This window comes from Acartia tonsa, chromosome 9 (genome assembly GCF_053477335.1).
Source record: "Acartia tonsa isolate MP-2025a chromosome 9, ASM5347733v1, whole genome shotgun sequence".
NCBI lineage: Eukaryota > Metazoa > Arthropoda > Copepoda > Calanoida > Acartiidae > Acartia > Acartia tonsa.
Genome location: NC_137268.1, coordinates 25,625,079 through 25,642,227, shown reverse-complemented (window position 1 = coordinate 25,642,227; position 17,149 = coordinate 25,625,079). Strand labels below are relative to the sequence as shown.

Sequence of the window (17,149 nt, the reverse complement as noted above, 5' to 3'; positions counted from 1 at the left end):
GCATTAGATTATTATTATTCAACAAAGAATTGTAAACAATATTCTAACAAGAAGTTGTTTCTTTAAAGTTACACATAAAAAACAGAAACATTCTTTGGAAATGTAAAGTTCCAATTTATTTAAATATGCATCATCTGCGAAAGTTTACATTTTGTACAGCCGGCGTAATCACACATTTTAAAAAAATTTCTAACCAAAAATACTCTATCTGTGGTACTATCATATTCCCAGTATGATCAGCTGGATTCATTGTCGTAAATGTTTAATTAGATGAAATGTCAATTACTTATCAGATTTAAATATAATTAACTCTGCAATGCTACGATATTTCAAGTAATACTAGATGCTGTTTTTCAACAAGTTACTGTTTTAACTACACACTGGTTGAACTAACTAGAATTAGATTACCTTAACTAAACTTATTACAACACTTTTTAACTTAAACAAACTCCTTGGAATTAATTCCAAGAAAATTTCTTTATTAAAAAAGTGGACCCACCCTGTACCCCCCTTTCTAAAAAGTAATATAAATCAATGTTTTAGGATAAAAATTATAAGCCTCTCTACTACTCTGACTGCATCCGTACTCTTAACTATACTTAGTATAAGCTCCTAAAGCCCAAGAAAATTTCAGCCCAAGTGTAGCCTTATCAGCCGCAGTCGCGCGACTGGATGCACTCCTTTTTATAATATATACAATATTTTCTGCTTAAATAATTTTAATAATGAAGATTATAGAATGCCTTACCCTTTCAGGTTGAACCCTCTAGCAAAATTAAGGAGGTGGATAATCTCTCTCTGAGCCCCCCCCCCCCCCTCTACCCCCTTTACAAACCCCTTAACAAGCTATAAAATTAAAATAGCTTTTTTTGATATTTAAAAATATTTAAATGAGAAAGGTAGCGCAAAGTACACACAATTCAAAAAATCAGCGAAATTGCCTTTAATTTAACTGCCAAAAACTTTGTACATTAAATCTGAGTATTGAAAAATATTTGATTATTTTTCACACTAAACAATTCTATTTTATGGTAATGTGTTTTCGGTGCAAATTTGTGATTTGTAAGTGCACTTTTATTACTCTTTTTTCCTTTTGATATTTACAAAGAAAAAATATATGAATTGTTTTCTGTTTGTCCTAATTGTACAAAGACTATCCCTAATTACGTATACTATTATGTAAAGTAGCATATTTTTTTTCACCTGTAGCTCAAGATTTCAATGACTGATGAACCGATTGAAATCTCCATTTTAAGAAATAAAGTTCTTAAGCTATAGTATTATTAGATTTAAGTCTTAGGATGGTAAAATTCTATATTTTAGGCCCTCTAGAACATTTGGAATAGAATTCCACCATCAATTTCTTCACCTGTTATTTGGCCATATAAGCAATACCTCGATAATCTATGCATAAAACATAAATCAATATAACATATTTTTACCTTGTATTGTTTAGATACCAATCAATAGTGCACAGCGGATCACATTCAACTGAACATACCAACTCAACCTAAGTATGCAAAAGTTACGATTTCTTAAAAAAAAAAGTAGCGAAGCTACTCCTCGACTATTTAAACGCAGTGGGACAATAGTTTTAGGACATTTATAGCATCTATATTCTCTATAAATGTTCACGTTTCACAAAGAAATGTTGTATACCGCTATAAGATATATGTTTACTATAAAATTGCCCTTAAAGTCAATGCTATGTTAGATAACAACACTTTTATTTCAATAATGCCCTTTCATTGGTGACAGAATAATTTTAATATCTTTTGCTTTTTAATAGTAAAATAGTTTCCTATAAAGAACAGTGTAGTAAAGAGGCATGTTAAAAACCAGAGTGAAAAAAAGCAAGTTTTAAAAAGTAGGAATAGCAGGAAAAAATATATAAATAGTTATTCATTGTCATACAATATTAAAAATGGCACTTTGCACATAAATATCTTTATTCAGTTGTTTACTATAGTTCTTCTTATTAATCATTTATTGCATATGTATAATGAACAAATCTTACAATGTGCGTCTCTAATGTTCATTTTTAAGAAAAAATTACATACAAAAAACAGAAAAAAATACATTTCTCCAATTGAATATGGTTATTCACTAGCTAGGACATTACAGACAGACTGAATAAGGGAATTGTAGCATCTGTCAGGAGAATATTCACAAATATTTAGCCAGCTACTATCCATGATATGAGACTGACGGACCAAGTTAATTTCATTCTGCAAGTATAAGGAATCTTCACAAAAATCATGCTTTTCCTTTAACGTACTAACAGACGGACATTTTAGAATAGCTTCGAAAAAAAAACAGTTTACCTGATTCCTATTAACAGGGGCGCCAGATTTGGGCGGAAGCGGCTTCACAAAGTTGGGGGAATTTACAACCTTTACCACCACACTCGATCCATTCCCTTTGCTTACCTTTACAAATAAATATATTTTAAACGAGAATAAAATTATCCTAAGTAGCAAATCTCGTGAATCCACAAATGAAAAATTTCTGGATAATATTTAATTTAAACTGTTGTAGGGGTTTGAAAAGTATGTTCATTGCTTCAATTCTTTTACGTCAAAATGTATTACTGATCTTGTCTCAAACGCACTAACCTCAATAGTTAAAAAGGATTATTTTTATATGATAAAATATAAACTCAATAATATGTTCTTTATGTAAAAACAGGATAGAAGCCATAAAAGAAATTTCTTTTAAAATTGGTTAAATAGGTTAAAATTGAATAAAAAACCAGCATATAATAATATTAAAGAACTATGATTTTAATTTTACATATTAAGGTTATTTTAATGTAATTTTATTTAGATCTCGAGGAATATCCTACCCACTATTTTTAGTGCAAAGCCCTCAATAGGCAAACAAATATAGTTACCTTATTGAATGGTATACAGGTAAAGTTTTTGTTATGTCTAGCCCCAACATTTACCAAAGTTAGGTTAATGCCAGATTCGTCTTTTATCCTCACTCCATCTCTTAACCAGATTGCTTGAGAAGCCTAAATAAAAAAGAACTACTCTTGAAAAAAATGAGACCTAAGCTTGATAGATGGCAGTTATTATATAATTTTTTCTTACTCTCATTTTTTTCTCTCTCGAAATTCAAATTTATATAATTACACGATTTAATACCACCTAGTAAAACTATTAAAATTTTTTATAGTGCCTATAAAAATTACGGCATACTATCATTGGTAACTTAGTCCGTGTATTGGCCTATCATTGGTCATTTGTATTGTATGAAGTCATCTTTTTTATAGACACTATAAACAGCTTCAAATTATTATTTTTTTTTATAAACACTAAAATTGAACTCAAATGCAAATAAAATCTTGTTTCAGAGATTGACTTTTCCTCAATCGATAAACAGAGAAAATGATTCTGCAAATAAGTTTGAGGCTCTAAATCAAAACTAATAACAAACTAAAAAAAGGAAAATCAAACATAAGTGCCTAGTATAGCCTATTCGCCTTATTTTCAATAAAATTAGAAATGAGAAGGGAAAGGGTACTTATTTATTTTATGTCAGAATAGGTTAGGTCAGGTTGCAATGGGGTACATGGTAGTCCTGCAAGCATAGACCCAGCCGGGATAGGGACCCCTTAAAGGTTAGGAATAAAAAACTACCCCAATTATTTTCAATTTATTTTAAAATTAAGGTTAGGTTACTTTGCACGCTAAGCACTTTTAGGGAAAACACGATTTTGGCAATTTTGACTAAAAACAACTTCTTAATTTTAAGACTTAAAATTACTATCCAAAATATTTTTTTAGAATAAAATCTCATTCCTGATGTTTTTTCACCCATGTTTTGAAAAATTCGTAGAAAATCAGAGTTCTTACATAAGTTGAAGAAAATTCTGCAAAAAAATCATAAATTCTATTTGAGAGAAAGTTTTACTTTATATTTTCTTTAAAGTGAGGTTTCAGAAGTGCAGCTACGCTTTAACAAATATATATCCTTACGCCAGTCCGTCACTGAAATAACTCAGTCTAAAAGCAATTTCCTTCCAAATGCTTTGTCGAGCACACAGACCCACTCATTATATTAAAATAAATTGAAATTAAGGAGGGGGGGGGGGGTTATTTTAGGCCAAGTAAGTTAGGTTGTATTGGTAGTTGGGTAGCCCTTCGGGGATTGGGAACCGTATGTTTTCCGCATGGTTAATACCTCCACAGGCATAGGGAAATAAAGGAAATAGATGATTAGTCGGTAGGCACTTTGGAGTAAAACACCCAATCACATTGAACGACATACAAAGGAACACACTTGCAGAAACTTTAACCCATGTCTATGATAATCATCTAAAAAAAAATTTACAAGTAATTCTTTCAAATTATTTTAGTATCTTGTTGTTGCTGTGCTACTTATGGACAAAATTATTCATATTTTCTTTTTAAAAAAGATTTATTTTTGAAAGGGAATGCGTAATTAGTTGGCCCTGGATAATATGGTTTTTTTATGCATATTTTGGAAGTTTTTTTTCTACTATCTCTCTAAAAGTTACCAAATCCAAGGGATTTTAGCCTTGCCTCTTGGGGCTTTGTATTGAAAAAGAAAGAATCCTAATGTATAATCCTAAAAATCGTAACTCAATCAGATCAGCAACTTTCGAAATCTTTTGCTTGAATGTAATTGTCTTCCAGCTGTTTATCCATACGACTATCTTTAAAAGCAGAGTAGTAAACCTCATTTCCTTATCGGCCAATGTATCAAATAGCAAAGTTATAAAATCGATACTAACATTTCAGCCGTGCATCTTAAAAAACTGCTGAGAAAATTATTTGTCCCTATAACTGTTTCAATCCTAATGAAAGACTGATTTTTAAAAACATAGAGTACCTACACTACACAAAAGGTTGCATCTGGTAAACTCCACTCTAAAATGTTGTTGGAAACTATTATTTCATCGGTTTGGTAGCTTTAAATATCTTAATTTGTAATGAAATCATTTCCAGTAAGATTTTACCGCAAACAGAACCAGATACAATTTTTAAAAGCTTGTCTAAAAGATCAGTTTATACTTTACACTTGAAGTTTTAAGTCAAGTGTTTGTTTGTGTGTATTTGGGGGTATAGGTGTGTGTTTGTGGGGATATGTGTGTGTATGTGGGAGTATATATGTGTGTATGTGGGGGGTATTTGTGTGTGTGTGTATTTAAGTGGGGGTTTAGGTGTGTGTATGTGAGGGTATAGGTGTGAGTGTGTGTGTATTAAAGTGTTCTTAAGCAAATAAACAAGTTAAGAACTATAACACAGGCCAGATTACTTTAAACTTCAACTTTCATGGAGTTTTTACTGTCTAACATGAAGCAAGGCTAGATACAAGTTTGAACAAGATTATTTTTTCATGAAACTGAGCCTTTTTTCAATGAAAAAAGATACTGGATATTTGTATAAATTCATAAAACCCTTAAACATATATTTAAATTATTTTCTGCAACTAACAAAAAGATAAAATAATCTAAACATCAATCAAAACTCTTCTAGCTCTACTACAGCCATAGTTAGAGTACCTATAGGTATCTCCTATGAGTTCCCTGTTTAATTTTTTTTTGGATTGGTGGAAAAGTAAAAGCTATATGCCTTTTATCAAAAAGGCAAACAAATTCAACTACATTAAATTACTAGATTTTAACCCTTAGCCACTTTGTCTCAAGATGTAAAAGGTTAATCTTTATAAAGCAAAAAATGATAAGTAGGGTTGATTTGCTATTATAGAATAGATTTTAAATATAATTTGGTGGAAACATCCCTAAAAGTAAGAGAAGCAGACTATCAAAGTTAAACTTTGGATAGTTTAAAAAATTCAAAATTTACATGTAAATTTTTAAAATCTATATACCTATTTGGCTAATAATTATATTTTTTTTCATTGTTGTTTGTTAATTTATATAGCAAATTAGCTATTTCTTGATTCAATAACTATCTATCTTTCTTTAATCTATTACTTCATTAACTTACTTTCATGGGGGTTATGGCTTTTTCACATTTACACCCCCCTTGGCTGTAGATATAGATATAGACCCTTGTTAAGTTGGGTGTAGAGGGCTGGACACCTAGGGGATGTATTTACTCCCCTTAATTTCTACACACCTCTGAATCTATCAATCGATCAAAAAATCTATTCATCAATCTATTTGTATCAGTAACATATTCGATATCTATCTAAAATCCAACAGAAATCTATCTGAATTCTATCTGTAATCTATCTATAATTTATCTATAATCTATCTGTAATCTATCTGTAATCTATATGTAAATTTTCTATAATTTTTCTGTGATCTATCTGTAATCTGTATGTAAACTATTTGAAATCTGTAATCTATTTGTAATCTATTTGTAATCTATCTGTAATCTATATGTAAACTATCTATAATTTATCTGTAATCTATCTGTAATCTATCTGTAATCAATCTTTGATCTATCTGTAATCAATTTTAAATCTATCAATCTACCAAACTATAGATATTTCTACTATTTATCTATCCATCTACCTTAGGATTTCCCATATGTTTCATAGCGCAGGGTATTGTCAAATTTTCCCCTTTGTTGACGACAACGTCCGCTCTTGGTGTAGGATCAGACACAGGACCAAAGTAGATATAAAGCCCCTCTGAAAAACAATGATAATTAAAATCTAATTTTAGCCTTTTTTGAAAATCTTTATTTGGTATAAAACAAAATATATCTATAACATTTAATTTAAATAATGTTTTTTACAACGTTGTTCTGAGAAATAACAGCTTCTTAAAGAAAAAACTAACCCGAAAATAAAGGGGGGGGGGGTGCTGTTTTTGTTTGTTTGTTTATTACTTTAGGTCAGGTCAGGTAATATTGGATATTGGGTAGCCCTGCAAGGTTAGGCCCAACTGCAGGAGTTTGTCATAGGAGAACAAAAACTACTCTATATCATATTTTCATTTTATTTCAAAAAGAGGGGAAGGGTTTGTGCTCGACAGAGAAAAGCACACAGATATGTGACTTACCTCTATTTGAAGTTTTACCCCATCCTGCTCTGTTTTTTCCCTGAAAAAAAAATAACAATCTTATACCCACTTATTAAATCACTTTTTTTAAAAACTGTATTTTAGCGTTTTTTGCGTTACTTTTAGTATCCTAAAGTTTGTTATTTTAGTCCCGCTAGATCAGAAACTGCAAAAACCAACACGTTCTATATTTTCGTCGTTATCTTTAAATATTTACCAACGAATATAATTTTCCCCGCCCGCATTGTTATAATGAATCATATGTGACTAAATACAAACTAAATTCTTTTTCTGCTATAAATTCCTTTGACGGATTATAGTGTATCTAGGAGTTATCAATCTATTGCTTTGCCTTTCAACCTCCCAAGGAGAAAATAATAGCAATATTTCTATTTTTTTAAGACAAAAAACTTAGGACTTTACGGAAGGGTTAACCGATAAAGCATTTATGATTTTAGTCTTTATTAAAATTATTTGAATGATCTTCAAGTAAATATCTAAATGAAAAATTAAAGTCACTAAACCTCTGACTAACTATATATAGATACCTGACAGGAATAATTGCCATGAAAGTTCTTTCCAACATTCTCCAGGATGATCTAATTAAAGATAATAATTTTACATCTTTGTTCTTCTCTTTATGGTTATGATGTTAACTAGTTGCTACGCTCCTAGAGGCCTTTAAGGAGATTATAACGTAAGGGGATCGCGGGCTAAAGGCGACCTCCATCAAAGTCAATTTCTGTTTTTAAAGGAATATTAGGGAGGAAGGTGATTTTTTTCATGGGGGCATTTTATATTTATCCTCCAAAATAATTATAAAACTTCCCTTGATCTATGAGATGTTTTTTTTACCAAAAAGTACTATACAGCGGTTAAGATAACCGTGGTTGGCAAAATTCTTGGCTATACTCACACACTAAGACATCATGTTACTTTTATGTAAGGATATTACTTTACAAAATAAGTAAAAATTAACTTACTATTGAAGGATCCATGTTGCAAAGCTCGTCGGTAACTTCTTCATTACCTACTTTCCTAAATAAGTTCACATTTAGACAAGAAGTAAATATTGAATAATTTAAAGCAATAAAGATACATTTTTTCAATTTTCACTTTTTTAGTTGACTTTCCTAAATTTCTCTTCATACTTATTAATGTAGGATCTAACCCTCTAAAAGTTTTGACCCTTCTTTTAAACAGCTAATGAAATATATGTAAAATTATGCTTAAAGTAATTTTATCATTTTTATATATTTGCCTTTTAATAGAGCAGTCAGGTAGTTCTTTAAGCAGAGCGCCATCCAGAAACCATTTGACCGCCAGCAGCCGTGTGTCAGGAGGTAACGGCTCACAGCGCAGCGTAACATTCTCCTTATCTTCCTCACTGTAAAAAATATTAGTTAAAAAGAATAACAACATCCATAAAAGCGAATGTCTGAAACGGTAGGACAAACTGAAAAATCAGAATATAAATGTAAAAAAGTAAAAAAAAATATGTTGAAAAGGTGTTTAAATATAAGATTACGGACTTGATTATAGGGATGCTTCGCTTATAACAATGTTCTTTCCTGTACTATGAATCAGTTTCTAAATCTTATCTGACTACTACAGGAATCGCCATGCAAAGTTTGGAATCGATAGGACAATACTTACCTGTACCTGTTTAAATTAACGAAAAGAGCTGGCCCTTATTATAGAAAAGATTCGCTTTTAAAAATCTACTTATATATTACCTAATTGGCTTGATAGGATGTAGAGTAAGGCGAACATTAGGAACATCTTCAACATAAACAGCAAGTATGTCCACAATCTCACTGCTACCAGCTACATTAGACACCATACAGCTATAGATACCACTATAGTTTCGTACAGCTGAAATACAAACAAACATAGTGAGTTATATAAAAGATGTTTAGTTTATATAGAAGTAGCAAGGTGTTTGGCTGTCTGTATGTTAGAGTAACGTTAACCACTAGACCAATATGGTTCTCCTTTGCGGTGATGCTTCTTGTAGGTCCAGGGATGATTCTTAATTATTTTGGTAGAGGATATATTACTCCTCAAATCGATCCCCCTTCCTTCCCTTAAGTGCCTCCTAGAGGCTTTTAGGGGCGAATCTGCTAGTAAATCAAATTGCAAAATAGATATTTGAAAACTACTTTTAATTCTCAAAGACAAGTTACATAATACAATAATCTGTTTTAACTTGTAGATAGGGGAGACATGGGATAGATAGATAGACAGTACACTGCATGATAGACTCGAAATAAAGTATTACCAAACTTTACCAATAAACTGTAAACAAATATGATAAATATACAAGCAAAATAACAAGTTAATGTTGAATTTCAATTCCTTCTCGTCCCTTCTTAAGCATAAAATGAATTTGAAAATTTTGAAAATAGATTTTAATTTCCTTATAAGGATGTTGTTTCTATATGTCGTCTTTATGACAGGTAAATATTTTATAAATATATTTCTTAAATTATATATAAAAGAAAATATTATACAATAATATCAAATTAAATTAAAAGTATTTCAACTTGTTTTATTTTTTTTGGTACTAAACTCATCCCTGACTTGAATGAGAGAAAAAATTTGTTTTGAATCAGATTGCAGAAAGAACATAATAATAAAATACACAATAGTCTCTTTGTGAGTTTAAATTTATAACATTATTTTTTGTTAATGAATTAATGAAAATTATTTTGTTTAAAATTTGACTAAATGACATCTCGTATAATATACTTTACATTCAATCTTAAAAATAAATCTGTAAGGTGTATATATATGTTTAGATATCTGTAAACCACCAATTTATGACTATTGATTTTTGATCAGCTGTAGGTTTCAATACTAGATGTTTTTTTAAGTAGCGCAGCTACTCTAAATCTAGAGAATAAATCTAATTTTGCTTAGAATTTACTTTTAGGTGTTTTAAACATTGTAAATTAAAGATTTTATTTTAATAATTAATATTTTACAACAATATCTTCTAAAAACTGTGAGGAAGTTTGATAAAATTATGTTTATTTTGCAAGCTTGTTTGAAAATATTTCATTATTTTTATAATTCTGACAAAATAGATTTTCTGTTTAAATAAATAACATAGCCACAAAAAGGTTTAAGTAGTTATTGAAATATTCTATTACTATTCTTGCTAATTAAATATTCGTTAACTATGTTTAATTTGCATTTTTAAAATAGACAAGAAAAATATCCTACTTAAATGCTAATTTTATGAAGTTATCTTAAACCTTTTCCAAAAGTTTGTTTTATAAAACTTTTTTATTTTTCATTGATTTTATTGGTTATATAGGTTAAAAATATCAAAAGTATTTTTCAAAGGCTATAGATAAATTTTGTTTAATTTCGATTTTTGATTTTTTAAATTTTTTTAAAAATCTGCAAGAATATGCATGTCTATTCAAAGAATAGATTATATAAAAAACAAAATTAAACATATTCAGGCTATCAAAAAGAAAAAAATATTCTTTTTTACCATTAAATCGCAAATATTTAAAATCATTAGATTTTAAGCTTATTTTGCATGGAAATGTGGTATGCGGCAACTCTGGACCATGCAGAAACCAAGACATTATAGTGATGCTACGCACCCAGCTAAATCCTGTTATTCTACAATTGTAAAGCCACCTGAAAATATGTCAGATAACGGTACTGATTTCATCTCTCAGTTGTCCTGCAAATGGAGGGAGGGGTGTTACCCCTCCCTCTCCCATCTTAAGCACCGGAACCTTCCCCTTCAACCACCAAGTTATCAGCACCACCTCAACCCTGAGGATAAAGGATCTAAGCCTTCCTTCACTTGATAGAATCACCCCCACACAGACTGCTGTTGTCACAGTAATCATCAAACCTTCCCTTTTTAGTACCCAGACCTACCACTCAACCCCTCTATGCTTATCTACCTATTGTGCTGTTCCATGGGCTATCCTGCCTTCCCCGGACAGGGATAGCCATCTACCTAACCATTGCAATTATCTATGTTTTAATTGTATGATTTATCTTTAACTATCTCTATTCCTAATCCATATGTATTTATATTATGTTGTACAACCTTAGTTATCCTTAGACCTGCAATAAAGAAACAACTGAATAGACTATGTTTATTATTTAGTGATTGCTAGAGAAGCGTAGCTTCTCTATAGTATAGGTGTCCACGTCTGTTCACACTGCCGTAGTCTTTATTCGAACTCTGGTGTCTGCCATTTACCCTAGGCGGATACCACAACTTTTGGTGACAGCTGTGTGAGATTACGGCGAACCACAAGTGTAGAGCAGACGCGCAGCTGAGGCTAAGGTACTCCCAGCAGTGAAACTGGCAAAACTGACACAAGCAACCTGAATTACCCACCCTGGATAGCAAGGTCTAACTCTGTATCCGGCAGTTGTGGAAGCGAAACTGGCAAAACTGACACAAGCAACCTGAATTACCCACCCTGGATAGCAAGGTCTAACTCTGCATCCGGCAGTTGTGGAAGTGAAACAGCGAAACTTGACGGAGAACCGCGAGAAGCGCCGACATCTAACGGAGAATTGAGCGCTCAAAGGGCTGAAACAGGCCTGCGGACTGGCTGAAACAAGCCAAATAAGTGCAAACGGCTGAAAATAGGCCAACATTTACTGCAAGAGATAGCAGGATCCGAACCAGCGGCGCTAGCAGGACGGGACATTCCCTGCCGCCATCAGCCGGATTTGGATAAGCGGCGCTAGCAGGACGGGACATTCCCTGCCGCCGATAGGCTGAAACACGCCACATAGCTGCAAGCGGCGCTAGCAGGACGGGACATTCCCTGCCGCCGATAGGCTGAAACACGCCACATAGCTGCGAGCTGCGAGCCAACATACGAGTGTAGTGCACCAAAGCAGAGAAAACTACGTCAACTCCAAGTATCCTGAGAGGCTACAACGCAGCCACCCATCTAGAAAAGCAGATATTATATCACATTGCAGGGATTACCACCCTGGTGTGATGGTTAAACAATAGATTTATGAGCAAAGATTGGCAAACAATTTGTTGTGTTGTGATAAAACTAAAAATAGAACAGGCTTGGATTCACTGTGTATTGTGATAACAACTAAAAATAGAACAGGGTTGGTAAACAAATCTGTTATGTAATTGTGATAAGGACAAAAAATAGAAGCTAGATGTAATATAACAAATGCCCTGATACACAATCTAATCACCTCAAGCCTACAGCACAACAACAATACACCCCTTATTTCAGAGGAAAGGGAGGGGCTCACTCTCCATTGAAGAGAATACAATCAAGGTGATATAACAATAAACCTAGGATTAAGGAGAGAGGGCAACATTACCTCATTACACAGTTACCTCAGACCCACAGCATTCCCCCCTTCCTCACAGGGGGAACGGACGGATTTACCCCGTCCCCTCACGCGCTTCCCCCTCCTACCCACACTTGACTAAGTCCGCCCACGGTGTGGAGCTAGTGACCGGGAACACAGAGCGCCATTTACGGGTAGCGCAACGGAGTGCGGAAATATCATAAAATTCAACGGACAAAGCGGACCAACGAGAGAGCGAGTTGAGGGATAAGTGCGCGTTTTACCTGTGTGCGCGGATTGACGGTACGTAAGCGCGCTGCACGGAAAGGAGATTTCACGCACACACACACAGGAGAGGGGCCACTCTATAGCATACAACAGAGATATTTTTTTAGGAGAAAAACTTGCAAGCTCCTCCCTCCCTATCTACAGTGTGATAAGGAAAACTAAACCAGTTCCTTAAACCCGCTCAGACCCTCAACATCTTCCTAGCCCTGCCAACCCTACTTCAAAGCTGAGTGGTTAGTGAAACAAATATATGTATATATAAATACCCAAGTGATAAATAGTGTTGTTTTGTATCATGGGTGCAAGTAAGTGAATACTAACCTCACCATACAACACTGGAAACTGATATGGTAACTGAACGAAAGTACGCCCACCCTGTGGATATAGCCTGACTTGATGCCCCACACTGGGCAGTGGTGGTGTGTACCTGGACCATCGACCCTCATAGTTGTGAACTATATACAGAGGAAGCGTGATTTTTTTGGAGCAAGGAGGAAAGCTAGCTAGCTCTGGGGATATTCCTATACACGTATATATATATGGGAGTGTAGCCATATATATATAGATAGCCTACCTATCCATATATCTACTAGCGGATACGCTCCTAGAGACATCTATGGATACCTAACATATTCCCTTTTATCTCTAAGCTAAGATCCGCTGGTTATCACAGAAATCAAGAGCTATACTGGAAAGGAGAACAACTCAGGCTCAACAGTTAAACAAGATGCTGGCACCAACAGACCAACCCCCTGCTACTTATCATGGGGACGCGCCAGCCACAGAAACTCTTGAGCCAGGAGGACCGAGCCTACGGCTACGTGGACTACCACCCTAATTACACAGCTATAGTATTTATAATAGGGGTGAGCCGGCTCGAACCTCCTTGCGGCGCGGCTACTCTACTCTGCTCCTATATCTACAAGATAAGAAATTGTCAGCCCCTAGCCCGACGTGCGGCAATAGAAGACATTCCTGATTGGGCATTAACTGTGTGCCTAGGCCTGCTGCTGGCACTGTGGTGGACAGAAGTCTTCATTTGGACCAGAACCACCAACATCTGTACCCCACCACTCTCTGCTTCTTCATACAAGATACTGCTTCTGTTATTACTTTGGCCTACTGTGTTGAGTACAGTAAACATCAAACACATGCCAGGTCACAGACCCCTGGTCCCTGAGATGCCCTTGTCTGGAAGGGTGACTGAATGTCCGCTGCACAGCTCCTGTACAGTTGGTGCTCAACGCACGAGAAATGGCGATACTGGACTGGGGATTGTTGAACCTGTAGGTGTCCTCCTGGGGGTGTTGAACGACGCAACTGAGCCTAATGAGAAGGTGACAAGCTTCAGAGACCTAGTGGCCAGCCCCAAGATGGACACTACCACCAGAACTGAGACTCCAAAAGGGCCCAGCCCTAGGGCCAGTACCACCTGTTTCTGGGGTGGAAAGGTCCTCCCTGGCGCTGGCCTCACCAAGCTGGAGGATGGGGAGCTGTCCCAGGGGAATAGGCTCTTCACCCAGATGCCCGACGCGTACCTGGGGGTGGGGGAGCCGCCACCCAAGCCTCCCTGGGAGCCCCCAGGCATGGAACGACTGGGGACCGGCCTAAGGATGGGGAATGGTGACCTGCTGCAGTGGAAGGCTTTACCCAGCACGGAGGGAGCAGGGTTGACCAGCAGCAGTGAGGCTGTTCCCCCACACTCCAAGACCAGATGCCTCTACTCTGTTGAACCACTGCACACGTCCCAGCCAAGTCCCCCCATGCTGCTGAAGATGGAGGCCCACCAGGATGCAGAGCTCCAACTAGGGAAGTCAATAGGAAGGGCACCCCCTGCCAAAACCAGAACCACCGCAGGGGCTCCCCACCAGCAGCTGACGGAGCCTGGCAGGGACGCAATACCAGCTGGCAACTCTGGCCCAACTCAGGTGGCTACCAACAGCCTGCTGGCAGTCCAGAATGCAGTTCAGGCTACCATCAGTATGGCATCTTCTGGGCCTTGCTGGTTCAACTGTGGGTACCTGTCCACACACCAGCCACAGGTACCCCCCAGAGATCATAGCCCCCCTTCCGACTGGCACCATCAACGGCCTTTGCTACCAACTACCTGGCGTACCCAGAGGCAGGATCCCTCATGTGGAGAAGCACCTGCAGAAGCTAAGGCCGAGGCTGGCCTCGCCACCCAGGAGAGGAGAGCCGCTGTTGGATGGAAGGGACCTGTGTGTATGGGGAGGAGGCTGAATGTAACCAAGGAGCCACCACAAGCAGCCCAGCACCGCCTGACCCCTAGTAGGGGAGACCCTGTTTGTCAGCTGGTGCCCCAACTGGAGGAGGAGAGACCTGGCAGGTTGATACACCCCGGGGAAGCCGGCCTGATGGGACCCAGCTGGACGAAGGGGCGCTGCCGCTTCAACGGCCACACAGCCGCCAAGTGTAGAACCGGTTGGGACCAGGCAATGAAGAAACACCAGGCAGCCCAACAACCTGCATGCAACCAGTCTGACACCCAGGTCCACCTGGAGGGAGATGCCCAGCTGTCACCCCAACCAGCTGCCGCCGCTGGGGCCGCGGCTACCCAGGAGTCTGTGTCTCAGATTGGGACCATAGTGGCCAGGATCAACGTGCTGGGAGGAGCGGCTGAACCCAACCGGGTTGGCCTGGACCTCAGCCTCAACCACATGGGACCGGTGTTCGTGCAGCCAACCAACATTGCGGAGCCAGAAGTCCTGCGGCCTCTGCCGGTCGGCCTCAACATGATGGTACCCGTCAGGCCGCGTCCCCCGAAGGAGGAAGTAACCCCTGTCACCCCCAGCAAGAGCCGAGGGGCGCTACCCAGCGCCACCGGGAGGGTGTACGGGGAGGCCCGGGCGGCCGCCGAGCGGGAGAGGCAAGAGGCGCTAGCCAGCGAGTCTGAGTCGATGTATGGGACGCCAACCGGCGTCGCCACCTGGAAGGAACGAGAGGTGCTTCCCTGCACCACCAAGCTGATGTCTGGGGCGACAACCGTCGCCGCCACCTGTGAAGACTGGGGGGTGCTATCCAGCGCCCCACGCTGGTGCCTGGGGCGACAACCGTCGCCGCCACCGAGAGACCTGGACCCCTGTGAAGACTGGGGGGTGCTATCCAGCGCCCCCACGCTGGTGCCTGGGGCGACAACCGTCGCCGCCACCGAGATACCTGGACCCCGGAACGAGCCCGCAGCCCCAGAGGAAGGGGTGACACCCGTCACCCCCAGTCAGCCAGAGCCCCCAGCCAGCAGGGAGAGTCCAGCTGTCCCTCACCCTCAACCCTAGGCGGATACCACAGAAACACATTTTTCAGTTATTTTTTCTCAACAATGGATCTTAAATGATTATTACTGAAAACTTTTATGAAAATGTTATTATCCAAAACTTCAAATAATGGGAATAATTGCTGTTTGCAAAAATGTGTGCAAAAAGTTGCCAATATCTCGTTAGAAGGGACTTAATGGATTTGAATTCTTACTGCTTATGAGTTAGTGGACTATAAACTATTAGAAAAGTGTCACTTTAAGGTGAAATTTTGAGGGTCAACTTTTTTTCTTTTAAAATTCGCAGTGAGTATACAGCTAGAATAAAAATGCTAAAAGAGACAAATTAGAAAAATATTCAGAAAACATATAGATAGATTGATAATTTATCTATAATACAAATTAGAACGATGTCTGTCTGTCCGTCTGAAGCTTAAGATCTCAGTAACCACTCAACCGATTGGGCTCTACTCTTTAGACAATATACCTAGACTGATTCTGTGATGGTTTTCAGACGCTCCCCCTCTCCCCCAAAAAGGAAAAAATTAGAGGCTAGGGGCGAAGCTGCTAATTATCTATAAAATAAACAAATAAAACAGTAATAGTAAAAATGTAAATAATTAGATGGAATGATATATTAATGGAGAAAAAAAATCAAAAGAGAAAGAGAGAGAGTGTGTGGGACAAATTTCATGAGAGAGAGAGAAAATAGTTAAGGTTCATTTACTATTCTGTTTAAGGTTATACCAAGTTCTTAAATGTATAAAGGAATATATTCATAACTTTGTCATGTATACCTTTCAGGAATATAGGTACATATTATTTTTTGTTCCTATATTTAAGAACTCATCATTTTATGAGAAGCTAATGATCTTGGAATTAATGCTTCGTATTTGATTTAGATACTTTTCAGGAAGCTCTTTCTAGTTCCTATAAAATTGACCAATGCAAATGTAGGCCAGTATGACGTCATTTTTTATAAGCACTATAAAAAGCTTTAATTTCTAGTGAAGCTTTAAAAAAGTCTTGGATGGATTTCATACTATTTTCATGTTTTCCCTGCCCTCGCCTACAAGCAATGGACAAAGCAACTAGCTTTTAATATACAGTGGAATTTTTTTTGTCTGAAGTTAAGGATTTCAGAATATTCTAATTTCTATCATATTTATTCTTTGACATATTACTTACGTACTGGCTTTGATAAAGATAGACTTTAAGAAGGGGAGAATCACTCATATGAGTAACTTATAAGAATTAAATCTTAGAATTTA

The 17,149-nt window shown here is 37.0% G+C and overlaps 1 protein-coding gene across 1 annotated transcript in view; it reads right to left on the bottom strand.

Annotated features, from left to right (window-relative positions):
- LOC145327459 (hemicentin-1-like) overlaps positions 1-17,149 on the bottom strand; it is a 61,585-nt gene that overhangs the window by 10,335 nt on the left and 34,101 nt on the right. The window contains exons 20-28 of the mRNA XM_080171007.1: positions 8,743-8,881; positions 8,268-8,393; positions 7,990-8,044; positions 7,555-7,605; positions 7,007-7,046; positions 6,515-6,633; positions 2,894-3,016; positions 2,325-2,429; positions 1,443-1,510 (exon numbers count right to left, since the gene is read on the bottom strand). Coding sequence (XP_080027133.1) covers positions 1,443-1,510; positions 2,325-2,429; positions 2,894-3,016; positions 6,515-6,633; positions 7,007-7,046; positions 7,555-7,605; positions 7,990-8,044; positions 8,268-8,393; positions 8,743-8,881 — 826 coding nt within the window. The remainder of the gene's footprint in view (positions 1-1,442; positions 1,511-2,324; positions 2,430-2,893; positions 3,017-6,514; positions 6,634-7,006; positions 7,047-7,554; positions 7,606-7,989; positions 8,045-8,267; positions 8,394-8,742; positions 8,882-17,149) is intronic.